Source organism: Macaca nemestrina, chromosome 13 (assembly GCF_043159975.1).
Source record: "Macaca nemestrina isolate mMacNem1 chromosome 13, mMacNem.hap1, whole genome shotgun sequence".
NCBI classification, from domain to species: Eukaryota; Metazoa; Chordata; class Mammalia; order Primates; family Cercopithecidae; genus Macaca; species Macaca nemestrina.
The window spans coordinates 47,265,758-47,279,668 of NC_092137.1; the positions used below are offsets into that span (position 1 = coordinate 47,265,758).

Genomic DNA, 13,911 nt, shown 5'->3' on the forward strand with positions numbered 1-13,911 from the left:
AGTAGAGACGGGGTTTCACCATGTTGGCCAGGCTGGTCTCGAACTCCTGATCTCAAATGATCCACCTGCCTCAGCCTTCCAAAGTGCTGGGATTACAGGCGTGAGTCACTGTGCCTGGCCAATTTTATATTTTCTTATTCTTTCAGATGATTTATATAATTATTTATTTTTTTGACATCCTACTGACGAGCTACTTATCTAAAAGAGTTCATTTTTTGGCCGGGCGCGGTGGCTCAAGCCTGTAATCCCAGCACTTTGGGAGGCCGAGACGGGCGGATCACGAGGTCAGGAGATCGAGACCATCCTGGCTAATATGGTGAAACCCCGTCTCTACTAAAAATACAAAAAACTAGCCGGGCGAGGTGGTGGGCGCCTGTAGTCCCAGCTACTCGGGAGGCTGAGGCAGGAGAATGGCGTAAACCCGGGAGGCGGAGCTTGCAGTGAGCTGAGATCCGGCCACTGCACTCCAGCCTGGGCGACAAAGCGAGACTCCATCTCAAAAAAAAAAAAAGAGTTCATTTTTTTAAAATCATAACTCATGGTCATGCATTTGGAGATATTTAGAAATAGAAAAGCATTTTCATATCTTTAAAAGGAAAGAAAGAGATATGCTTCCTGTTTGTTAATACCATGATCTATTGAATACCTCTAGCAATTTAATTAATTGATTCACCAAATACTATGTGCCAGTCACTTGCCTAGGTGCTAGGTAGACAGGAAAGAAATCCCTGCCTTCATAAGCTTACATTCTAGTGAGGGGGAAAGATAAAAACAGGGTAGATACATTTTAAAAGGTATTGTGTCTTGACAGTGATGAATGCTATGAAGTAAACAATAAACCAAGGAAGGGGACAGCAAGTTTGAATAGGTGACTTGGGAAGACCTTCCTGAGAAAGTGGTATTTTAGTCAAGACCTAAAGAAAGTAAAGGAGCCACACATTTTCTTCTACAACTTGCCACAAATTGGTTACTAATTTCTCGTATATCTTCAGATATACTTAATGTATATATTAAATCAATAGCATTAATCATTCAGAGCTTATCTACTATGATGAGCAAAATGTGAATCTTACTATAGCAAAAGGATTCATAGTATATTTTATTTTGAAAAAATTTTGGGCCGGGCGCGGTGGCTCAAGCCTGTAATCCCAGCACTTTGGGAGGCCGAGACGGGCGGATCACGAGGTCAGGAGATCGAGACCATCCTGGCTAACACGGTGAAACCCCGTCTCTACTAAAAATACAAAAAACTTAGCCGGGCGAGGTGGCAGGCGCCTGTAGTCCCAGCTACTCGGGAGGCTGAGGCAGGAGAATGGCGTAAACCCGGGAGGCGGAGCTTGCAGTGAGCTGAGATCTGGCCACTGCACTCCAGCCTGGGTGACAGAGCGAGACTCCGTCTCAAAAAAAAAAAAAAAAAAAAAAGAAAAAATTTTATGGCTACATAGTAGGTATATATATTTATGGAGTACATGAGACATTTTGATATAAGCATACAATGTGTAATAATCACGTCAGGATAAATGGGGTATCCATCACCTCAAGCATTTATCATTTCTTTATGTTACAAACATGCCAATTATACTCTTATTTTTATTTAATTAATTAATTTATTTTTTGAGATGGAGTCTCACTCTGTTGCCCAAGCTGGAATGCAGTGGCATGATCTCAGCTCACTGCAACCTCTGCCTCCCAGGTTCAAGCGATTCTCCTGCCTCAGCCTCCTGAGTAGCTGGGATTACAGGTGCATGCCACCACACCTGGCTGATTTTTGTATTTTTAGTAGAGATAGGGTTTCACCATGTTGGCCAGGCTGGTAGGCTGGTCTTGAACTCCTGGCCTCAAGTGATCCACCTGCTTTGGCCTCCCAAAGTGCTGGGATTACAGGTACGAACCACCGTGCCCAGCCAATTTTTAAATGTACAATAAATTATTGTTGACTGTAATCACCCTGTTGTGCTATCAAATACTAGATCTCATTCAATCTAACTATATCTTTGTACCCATTAACCATCTCCACTTCCCCTTTCCCCTTCCTCCACTACCCTTCTTAGTCTCTGGTATCCATCCTTCTACTCTCTATCTGCATGAGTTTGACTCTTTTATTAATAATTTTTAGCTCCTACAAATACATGAGAACATGCAAAGTTTGCCTTTCTATGCATGGCTTATTTCACTTAACATAATAACCTCCAGTTCTGTCCATGTTATTGCAAATAGCAGGACCTCATTATTTTTTATGGCTGTGTAGTATTTTGTTGTGTATATGTACCACATTTTCGTTATCCATTCATCTGCTAATATACACTAAGGTTGCTTCCAAATCTTGGTTATTGTGAACAGTGTCCTGCAGAAAACATGGGAGCGCAGATACCTCTTCAATATACTGATTTCTTTCCTTTAGGTATACACCCAGCAGTGAGATTGCTGGATCATATGGTAGCTCTATGTTTACTCTCTTGATGGATCTTTGTACTGTTCTTCATGGTGGCTTTACTAATTTGCATTCCCACCAACAGTGTACAAGGGTTCCCTTTTCTCCACATCCTTGCCAGCATTCACTATTGCCTGTAATTTGGATATAAGTCATTTAAACTGGGATGCAATGATATCTCATTGTAGTTTTGATTTGCATTTCTCTGATGATTAATGATGTTGAGCACCATTTTATACACCTGTTGGTCATTTGTATGTCTTCTTTTGAGAAATGTCTATTCAGATCTTTTGCCTATTTTTTAAAACAGATTATCAGATTTTTTCCTATTAAGGTTGGGCACAATGGCTTATGCCTGTAATTCCACCACTTTGGGAGGCCAAGGTGGGCAGATCGCTTGAGCTCAGGAGTTCAAGACCAGCCTGGGCAACATGGCAAGACCCCATTTCTACAAAAAATACAAAAATTTGCTGGGTGCAGTGGCATGCACCTGTAATCCCAGCTACTTGGGGGACTGAGGGGAAGGATTGCTTGCTCCAGGGAGGTCGAGGCTGCAGTGAGCTGTGTTTGCATCACCGCACTTCAGCCTGGGTGAAAAAGCAAGACCTTGTCTCAAATAAAAAGACCTTTTTCCTATTGAGTTTTTTGAGCTCTTTATATATTCTGGTTATTAATCCTTTGTCAGATGGATAGTTTGCAAATATTGTCCCCCATTATGTGGGTCATCTCTTCACTTTGTTGACTGTTTCCTTGGTTGAGCAGAAACTTTTTAACTTGATGTGATCCCATTTATCCATTTTTGCTTTGGTTGCCTGTGCTTGTGGGGTGTAACTCAAGAAATCTTTGCCCAGACCAATGTCCTGGAGTTTCCTCAATGTTTTGTTTTGATAGTTTCATAGTTTGAGGTCTTAGATTTATGTTTTGTTTTTGTTTTTTTAAACTAGAGACAGGGTCTCCTATGTTGCCCAGGCTGGTCTCGAATTCCTGGGCTCAAGGGATCCTCCTGCCTTTGCCTCCCAAAGTGCTAGGATTACATGCATGAGCCACCACACCCAGCCAGATTTAAGTCTTTAATCCATTTTGATTTGATTTTTGTAAAATGGCAAGAGATAGGGTTCTAGTTTCATTCTTCTTCATATGGATATCCACATTTCCCTGCACCATTTATTGAAGAGACTGTCCTTTCCCCAATGTGTATTCTTGGCACCTGTGTCAAAAATGAATTCACTGTAGATATATGGATTTATTTCTGCGTTCTCTATTCTGTTCCATTGGTCTATGTGTCTGTTTTTATGCTACCATACTGTTTTTGCTACAATAGCTCTGCAGTATAATTTGAAGTCAGGTAATATGATTCTTTCAGTTTTGTTCATTTTGCTCAGGATGACTTTGGCTATTCTGGGTCTTTTGTGGTTCCATGTAAAGTTTTAGGTTTCTTTCTTCTTTCTTTCCTTCCTCTTCTTCCTCCTCCTCTTCTTCTTCCTCTTCTTCTTCTTCTTTCTTCTTTCTCTCCTTCTCCTTTTTCTTCTTCAGACACGGTCTTGTTCTGCTGCCCAGGCTGGGCTGCAGTGGCACACACATGGCTCACTGCAGCCTCAACCTCCTGGGCTCAAGTGATCTTCCCACCTCAGCCTACCTGAGTAGCTGGGACCACAGGTGCATGTCATCATGCCCAGCTAATTTTTAAAATTTTTTGTAGAGATGGAGTCTCTGTATGTTGCCTAGGCTGGTCTTGAACTCCTGGACTCAAGCAATCCTCCTGCCTCAGTCTCCCAAAGTGCTGATGTTGCAGGCATGAGCCACTGCACCTGCCCTCAGATTATTTCTTGTTGCTCATTAATGTCCTTTCCTTTCAGAATTTGAAGAACTCCCTTTAGTGTTTCTTGTAGGACAGGTCTGGTGTTGAAATGCCTTAGCTTTGGTTGTCTGGGAAAGTATCCTTCACATTTTAAGGATTTTTTACTGACTATACTATTCCAGGATGTTTTTTTCTTTCAGCACTTTAAATATGTCATGTCACTCACTCCTGGGCTGTAAGGTTTCCACTGAGAAGTCCGCTGCCAGATGTATAGGTGCTCCATTCTATGTTATTTTCTTCTTTCCTCTTGTGCTTTAGGATTCTTTCTTTGTCCTTGACTTTTGGGAGTTTATTAAATGTCTTGAGGTGGTCTTATTTGGGTTAAATATGCTTAGTGTTCTATAACCTTCTTGTACTTCAATATTTCTATCTTTCTCTAGGTTTGGAATGGTCCCTGTTATTATCCCTTTGAATAAACTTTCTACTTCAATCTCTCTTTAAGGCCAGTAACTCTTAGATTTGCCCTTTTGAGGCTATTTTATAGATTCTGTAAGCATTCTTCATTCTTTTTTCTTTTGTCTCCTCTGACTGTGTTTTCAAATAGCTTGTCTTCAAGCTCACTAATTCTTTTTGTTTTGTTTTGTTTTGTTTTTTTAAGACAGAGTCTCACTCTGTCGCCCAGGCTGGAGTGCAGTGGCACAATCTTGGCTCACTGCAACCTCCACCTCCCAGGTTCAAGCGATTCTCATACCTCAGCCTCTCAAGTAGCTGGGATTACAGGTGTGCACCACCACACCCAGATAATTTTTGTATTTTTAGTAGAGACGAGCTTTCGCCATGTTAGCCAGACTGGTCTTGAAGTCCTGGCCTCAAGCCATCTGCCGCCTCAGCCTCCCAAAGTGCTGGAATTACAGACATGAGCCACTGTACCCCATCCAAGCTCACAAATTTTTTCTTTTGTGTGATCAGTTCTGCTATTGGGAGACTTTGATGTATTCTTCAGTATGTCAATTGAATTTTTCAGCTCCAGAGTATCTGCTTGATTTTTTTAAATTATTTTGATTTGTTTGCTAAATTTATCTGATAGAATTCTGAATTCTTTCTCTGTGTCATCTTAAATTTTGTTGCACTTTGTCAAAACAGCTATTTTGAGGTCTCTGTCTGAAAGGTCACATATCTCCGTCACTCTGGGATTGGTCACTGGTGCTTTATTTAGTTCAACTGGTGAGGTTGTGTTTCACTAGATGGTCTTGATACTTGTATGCTTGCCAATGTCTGGGCATTGTAGAGTTAGGTGTTTATTGTAGTCTTCGCAGCTGGTCTTGTTTGTACCTGTCCTTCTTGGGAAGGCTTTCCAAGTATTCAAAGGGAATTAAGCACTGTAATCTGTCTTTGGTCACTGTAGCTGCATCTGCATTAGAGGGCACCCCAAGCCTAGTAATTGCTGTGATTCTGGTAGACTTGTAGAGGTACTGCCTTGGTTGTCTTGGATAAGATCTGAGAGAGTTCTCTGGATTACCAGGCAGAGACTCTGGTTCTCTTCCCTTCCCTTCCCCCAAACAAACGAAGTCTCTCTTTGTACTGAGATGGCTAAAGCTGAGGGAGGGGTGACACAAGCACCTCTATGGCTAATATCCCTGGGACTATGCTGGGTCAGAGCCAAAGCCAGCATGGTACTGGGTCTCACCCAAGGCCTGCAGTAACTATTGCCTAGCTACTGCCCATGTTCACTCAAGGCCCAAACAAAAGCTCTTCCCTTCAAGGCAGCATGCTGCCCCCTGGGCCCAGTGCAGACCAGAAATGCCATCTGGGAGCCAGGCCCTGGAGTCAGGAAACTTAGGAATTTGTTTGGTACTCTATTCTACTGCAGCTGAGCTGGCACCCAAGCCAGAAGACAAAGTTCTTCCCACTCTTCCCTCCCCTCTCCTCAAGCAGGAGTCTCTCTATGGACACAACCACCCAGGCCTGTAGCAAGTACTGGCTGGATACCACTAATGTTCACTCAAGGCTCTTCAGTCAGCTTGTGGGGAATGCTGCCAGGCCTAGGTCTCTCCCTTCAGGGCAATGGGCTCCCCTCTGGCCCAGTGGGAGTCCAGAAATGCCATCCAGGAGCCAAGGCCTGGAATTGGGAACCCCAGGAGCCTGCTTGGTGCTCTACTTCACTGTCTGGCTAAGGCCTGCAGTGAGTGTTGTCTGGCCACTGCTGGTGTTTATTCAAAGCCCAAGGGCTCTTTAGTCAGTAAGTTATGAATCTTGCCAGAACTGGGTCCTTCTCTTTAAGGCAGTGGATTCTCTTCTGGCCAGAGATGTGTCTAGAAATGTCTGGGAGCTAGGGCCTGGAATGGGGACCTCGGGACTCTGCCTGAGGTGCCCTGTTCTGCTGTGGCTGAGCTGGTACCCAGATTGCAAGACAAGTCCTCTTTACTCTCCCCTCTCCTCCTCTCAAGCAAAAGGAAGGCCTCTCTCTTGAAGCTGCAAGCTGTGCTGCCTGGGGCTGGGGGATGGCTGCTACAAGCACTCCCTTGGCTGCCCCAGCTGGTGTCTCACTAGGTCTTATGTACCTGAAGTCCACTGCCTCTGAGCCCAGCACAGCACCAGAACTTGCCCAGGAATTGCAGTCCTTGTGGCCTAGACTGCCTTTCAAGCTTATTTAGGACCTCAGAGCACTTCAGCCCACAGTGGTAGAGAGAGCTGGAACTTAGTATCAAATGGCTGGGATGGGCTAGGGCTGGTCTAAATGCTCCCTCCATGGGCACCAACTGAATTCTGTCCTGTGTTGCTTTCCCTGTGACAGCCAGCACTGTGTTCCTGTGCAAAGTCCCACCATCACAGCGTTCCCTCTTCCCCAAGGGCAGATTCTCTCTTCATGCCACATGGCTGCTGCCAGGGGATGGGGGAGGGTGGTGTTGGCAATTCAAGACTGTCTTTTCTACCCTACCCTCTTCAGTGCCTCTTTCCTTGACACAAAGTTAAAACCTGGTATTGCGATCCCACACCTGCTGTTTGGTTCTTATAGAGGTGTTTTCTTGTGTGAATAATTGTTCAGTTTAGTGTTCCTGCTAGGGGAAACGCTCACAGGAGGGTTCTATTTGGCCATCTTGCTCCACTCCAGAAAGCACAGCATATTTTAAACATCAAATTCATCATGAGTTAACTGTCTACATTATACTTACAGGAATAAAATAAGTTGTTGGGAATCTTTGAACTGTTGAGCGAAATACACAGCTCCTATATTAAAAAAAAAAAAAAAAGAAAAGTGATTTTCTAAATCTATTTTTTTTTTTTTTTTTTTTTTTTTTTGAGACGGAGTCTCGCTCTGTCGCCCGGGCTGGAGTGCAGTGGCCGGATCTCAGCTCACTGCAAGCTCCGCCTCCCGGGTTTACGCCATTCTCCTGCCTCGGCCTCCCGAATAGCTGGGACTACAGGCGCCCGCCACCTCGCCCGGCTAGTTTTTTGTATTTTTTTTAGTAGAGACGGGGTTTCACCGTGTTAGCCAGGATGGTCTCGATCTCCTGACCTCGTGATCCGCCCGCCTCGGCCTCCCAGAGTGCTGGGATTACAGGCTTGAGCCACCGCGCCCGGCCTCTAAATCTATTTTTTAAAGATCTTTGTTAACTTATTCCCTATCTTTCATTAAATATTTTAAAATGTTAATCTGCATATGAGGTGCATAAATGAGGTTTAAAAGCCATGAGGATTGGCATGTAGGTATGTAAACAGAAAGGTGGCTTATTTAGTAAGTATATAATTACCTGGAAGCATATTTCGGAACCGGTGCAGGAAGCACATTGTATTGTCCCGGAGAAAGCTGAAGTGACTGCACAGAATGGACAAGGACACCAATAGATTAATAGAGGTTGTAAACTCACTTCACTATCTGTCATTCATAATCTCTTATTTTATGACTATACAACATTGAATAATTCCTTCTTTACTTTAATAGTGGAAAAGGAAAAGGTACATTTCCAAAGGTGGAGCTTCAAAACATTTAACATATATTCGGTCTTCATGGTGAATTTTATAGACAACATGCCTGAGATGCTGCATAGGAAAATGTCAAATTGATCACATTTTTTTCTTTTTATTTTTTTGAGATAGAGTCTCACTCTGTCACCCAGGCTGGAGTGCAGTGGCATGATTTCGGCTCACTGCAGCCTCTGCCTTCCCGGTTCAAGCAATTCTCTGCCTCATCCTCCCGAGTAGCTGGGATTACAGGTACACACCACCACGCCCAGCTAATTTTTATATTTTTAGTAGAGATGGGCTTTCACCATGTTGGCCAGGCTGGTCTTGAACTCCTGGCCTTGAGTGATCCACCTGCCTCAGCCTCCCAAAGTGCTGGGATTACAGGCATGAACCATGGTGCCCAGCCACATTTTTTTTTTTTTTCTTTTTTTGAGGTAGGTTCTCTGTTATACAGGCTGGAGTGCAATGGCATGAACATAATTCACTGCAGCCTCAAACTCCTGGACTCAAGTGATCCTCCCACCTCCACATCCCAAGTAGCTGAGACTACAGGTGTGTGTCACTGCACCCAGCTACTTCTTTATTTTTTATAGAGACAGGATCTCACTATGTTGCCCAGGCTGGTCTTGAACTCCTGGGCTCAAGCAATCCTCCTGCCTCAGCCTCCCAAAGTGCTGGGATTACAGATGTGAGCCACTGTACCTGGCCTGATCACATCTTATTTTTATTTATTTATTTAGAGACAAAGTCTCGCTCTGTTGCCCAGAGTGGAGTGCAATGGCGTGATCACAGCTCACTGAAGCCTCGACGTCCCAGGCTCAAGTGATCCCCCCACCTCAGCCTCCCAAATAGCTGGGACCACAGATGCGTACCACCATACCTGGCTAATTTTCTTGGTTTTAATAGAGATCAAGTCTCGCTATGTTGCCCAGGCTGGTCTCAAACGCCTGAGCTCAAGCAATCCACCCACTTTGGCCTCCCAAAGTGCTGGGATTACAGATGTGAGCCACTATGTCCAGCAGTGACCACATTTTAAATATTCTAGATTCAACAAATCAATTCAGCCATTTAGTGAGCCTGCTCTGGGGTAAAGCGCAGCACTAGTAGTAGGGAATACAGTGGTTAAGAGAGCTACGGTCCCTGACCAGCAGGAGTGAGAGGCACCTACAGATACAATCCTAACATAAACCACTGTCATCAGTGCTAAAAGACAGATAGAAGATATGGGAGTAGAAAGAGATTAAATCCAACTAGGTGACCTCAAGATGACAAACATGATGAGATTTGAGGAAGGCTTTTAAGAAGGGCAGGACTGGCCGGGCGCGGTGGCTCACGCCTGTAATCCCAGCACTTTGGGAGGCCGAGGCGGGCGGATCACAAGGTCAGGAGATCGAGACCACGGTGAAACCCCGTCTCTACTAAAAATACAAAAAATTAGCCGGGCGTGGTTGTGGGCACCTGTAGTCCCAGCTACTCGGGAGGCTGAGGCAGGAGAATGGCGTGAACCCGGGAGGCGGAGCTTGCAGTGAGCCGAGATCGCGCCACTGCACTCCAGCCTGGGCGACAGAGCCAGACTCCGTCTCAAAAAAAAAAAAAAAAGAAGGGCAGGACTTCCTCAAGGAGCTCAAGCAAGGGTCTTCCAAGAAAAAGGGGCCTCACATCTAACACTATTTCCATCAGGAAATTGTTGCAAACAACCTGGGTGGCTCCATTGCCCCTGGGTCTAGGGACATTAGCCCAAAGGTATGATACAAGAATGTCAGGAACTGGTTAAAATAGACAGGAGAGGTCGGGTGCAGTGGCTTAATGCCTGTAATCCCAACACTTTGGGAGGCCGAGGCAGGTGGATTGCTTGAGGTCAGAAGTTCAAGACCAGCCTGACCAACATGGCAAAACCCTGTCTCTACTAAAAATACAACAATTAGCCAGGGGTGGTGGTGGGTGCCTGTAACCCCAGCTACTCAGGAAGCTGAGGCACGAGAATCACTTGAACCCAGGAGGCAGGGGTTGCAGTGAGCCAAGATCGTGTCACTGGACTCCAGCCTGGGCAACAGAGCAAGACTCAGTCTAAAAAAGAAAAAAAAAAAAAAAAAAGGGAAGTATGTGAAGGAAGGGAGGGAGAGAAAGAAGGAGAATGAGAAGCCAGGAGGAGATCACCCAGACCTCCAGAGCTGGCAGGGAGGAGGGGAGGACTTATATTATAAAATCCTAGGACCTGAAGTGAATAATCCCCTCCACCCCCTATTATTTTTACATCAGATTTTAAGAAACAATACAGCTTTTGTTGAAAAGGCATCTACCTCCTAGCACTACCTGGCACATGGAAGTTCACTACTATATTTCGCTCCGCAGGTGTCTTTCCCATATTAGTATACAACTTTGATTGCAGAAGCAGCTTTTTGTGGGTAGAGTGATGATAACAAGTAAATACAAATTTTATGGTGAAATATATGCATTTTCCTGATGCACCTGTGCTTGTTGAGTGCTCACTTGACATCACAAACACCAAGGAAACAAGGGCATTCTTGTGTCATTCTTGTGTCTTATAGAAGCACAGAAACACAACTTAAATGGGGCATTCTTGGGAGCCAGCAATGTCCTATTTCCTGATTTTGATGACAATTACATGGATGTTTGCTTTCTGTTTTTAAAATGTACATACTTGCTTTATGCTTCTCTCTCTCTCTCTCTCTCGCACATACACAGATATAAACAGGAGGCAAAAAAAAAAAAAAAAAAAGAAAACTGAAAAGGGGAAAAAAACTCTTAAAGCAGTCATTTATTTATCTATACTCAGCAATCCATGTAAGATTTCCATAATGAAGTGCTCATGGAAAAACTCTTAGCATTACTCTGGAAAGGAATATTGGTTACCTGTAACATATATATTTGTCCTACTATACTTGGCATTTACCATTCTTTGCTACTTAACATAGTTGAAAGGGGGCTTTTTTTTCATAGTCTTGATTAGTCAGTTGCTTTATGTAGGAGACTTTTCCTGTGTATTACTAAACTTGGTTCCATTTTCCTTGGGTCTAATGGTATATATATATTTCTAATTCCAACATATGCTTCTCAGTTTTTGGTTTTTTTTTTGTTTTTTTTTTTTTTGGAGACAGGGTCTTGCTTTGTCACCCAGGCTGGAATGCAGTGGTGCAACCATAGCTCACTGTACTTCAACCTCCCAGGCTCAAGCCATCTTCCTGCCTCAGCCTTCTGACTACTTGAGACTATAGGCATGTGCAACCACACCTAGCTATTTTTAAAAATTACTGTAGAGTTGAGATCTCACTATGTTGCCAGGGCTGGTCTCAAACTCTTGGGCTCAAGCGACCCTCCCACCACAGCTTCCCTAAGTGCTGAGATTATAGGTGTGAGCCAATATGCCTGTCCAGGTCTTCATTTTTAAGGCTTAGAGAATCTAGACAAGATGCTGGTAAAAATATCTGATTCTCACTAATTAATGTTTCAATCCGTGCTGATTAGGCACTTAAACCTTTTTTTTTTTTTTTTTTTTTTTTTTTTTTGAGACTGAGTTTGGCTCTTGTTGCCCAGGCTGGAGTGCAATGGCACGATCTTGGCTCACTGCAACCTACGCCTCCCAGGTTCAAGTGATTCTCCTGCCTCAGCCTCCCGAGTAGCTGGGATTACAGGCATGCGCCACCATGCCCGACTAATTTTGTATTTTTAGTAGAGATGGGGCTTCTCCATGTTGGTCAGGCTGGTCTCAAACTCCAGACCTCAAGTGATCCACCTGCCTTGGCCTCCCAAAGTGCTGAGATTATAGACGTGAGACACTGCACCCGGCCAGGCACTCAAATCTTATAAGAGCTTGAATGTGGCAGGATGATATTAGTGTGGATATATAATTCAGTTATGTTGCACCAAACACCATCAACGTCAGAAAACTGAAATAATGTGAAAAAAGCCAACCCTACTTACTAGGCTCTTGGTGTGACTACATATACATATATATCTACACGTACATATACATATACATGACTTTATTTAGAACAGATTTAGGGTCATAGCAAAATTGCAAGGAAAAAGATTTCCATATACCCTTTGCTCCCACACATGCATAACCTCCATTATCATCATCCCACACTAAAAATGTACAGTTGTTACAACTGATGAACCCACACTGACACATCATTATCACTCAAAGTCCATATGTTACATTAGACCTCACTCTTGGTGTTGTACATTCAAGGGTTTTGACGAATGTGCAATGACATGTATCCATTATTCTAGTATCACAGAGTGGTTTCACTGCCCTAAAAATCCTGTGTTCTCCCTATTTATCCCTCCCTCCCCTCAAGCCCTGGCAACCACTGATCTTTTTATAGTCTCCATAGTTTTGCCTTTTCCAGAATGTCATATAGGTGGAATCACACCATATGTAGCCTTTTCAGATTGGCTTCTTTCACTTAGTGATATGCATTTATGTTTCCTCCATGTCTTGTTATGGCTTCATAGCTCATTTCTTTTTAGTGCTGAATAATATTCCATTGTCTGGATGTACCACAGTTTATTTATCCATTCATCTACTGAGCAACATCTTGGTTGCTTCCAAAGGTGGGCAATTATGAATAAAGCTGCTCTAAACATCCATGTGCAGGCTTTTGTGTGGGTGTAAGCTTTCAAGTCCTGTGGCTAAATACTATGGAGCACAACTGCTGGATCTTATGTAAGAGTATGTTTAGTTTTTAAAAAAACGGCCAAACTGTCTTCCAAAGTGGCTATACCATTTTGCATTCTCACTAGCTATGAATGAGAGTTCCTGTTGCTCCACATCCTTGCCAGCTTTGATGTTGTCAGTGTTCTGCATTGGAGCCATTTCATATTTGTGTAGTATCTCATTGTCTTAATTTGCACTTCCCTGATGACATATGATGTGAAACAATTTTTCTTTTTTTTTTTTTTTTTTTGAGACGGAGTCATGCTCTGTCGCCCAGGCTGGAGTGCAGTGGCCGGATCTCAGCTCACTGCAAGCTCCGCCTCCCGGGTTCACGCCATTCTCCTGCCTCAGCCTCCCAAGTAGCTGGGACTACAGGCGCCCGCCACTTCGCCCGGCTAGTTTTTTGTGTTTTTTAGTAGAGACGGGGTTTCACCGTGTTAGCCAGAATGGTCTCGATCTCCTGACCTCGTGATCCGCCCGTCTCGGCCTCCCAAAGTGCTGGGATTACAGGCTTGAGCCACCGCGCCCGGCCATGAAACAATTTTTCATATGCTTTTTTGACATCTGTATGTCTTCTTTGTATATTAAGGAGTTTGGCCAATTTTTTAATTGAGTTATTTTCTTATTGCTGGGTTTTCAGAGTTCTTTGTATATTTTGTTCTTTATCAGATATATCTTTTGCAAATATTTTCTCAGTCAGTGGCTTGTCTTTTCATTCTCTTCAGGCTGGTCTCAAACTCCTGACCTCAGGTGATGCACCCGCCTCAGCCTCCCAAAGTGTTGGGATTACAGACATGAGCCACTGCGCCCGGCCAAGTTCTTTGATTTCTTTCATCAGTTTGTTTTCCTCATATAGATCTTGTACATATTTTGTTAGATTTATACCTAAGTATGTCATCTTTCAACATCCTAATGTGAAGGCATTATATATGTGTGTTTGACCTTACCAGTAATATTTTATTTCATAATGCAAATAATCCTTCTATCATCATGAGTTCTGACACACGTAGTTTGAGAAGGAAGAGAAGTAAATTC

General features: G+C 43.6%; 1 protein-coding gene across 2 annotated transcripts in view; it reads right to left on the reverse strand.

Moving 5' to 3' along the window:
* STPG4 (sperm-tail PG-rich repeat containing 4) overlaps nucleotides 1–13,911 on the reverse strand; it is a 61,614-nt gene that overhangs the window by 28,262 nt on the left and 19,441 nt on the right. For both annotated transcript variants that reach the window (XM_071076661.1, XM_011713155.3), the window contains exons 5-6: nucleotides 7,982–8,046; nucleotides 7,403–7,457 (exon numbers count right to left, since the gene is read on the reverse strand). In XM_071076661.1, the coding sequence (XP_070932762.1) occupies nucleotides 7,403–7,457; nucleotides 7,982–8,046 (120 nt within the window). The remainder of the gene's footprint in view (nucleotides 1–7,402; nucleotides 7,458–7,981; nucleotides 8,047–13,911) is intronic.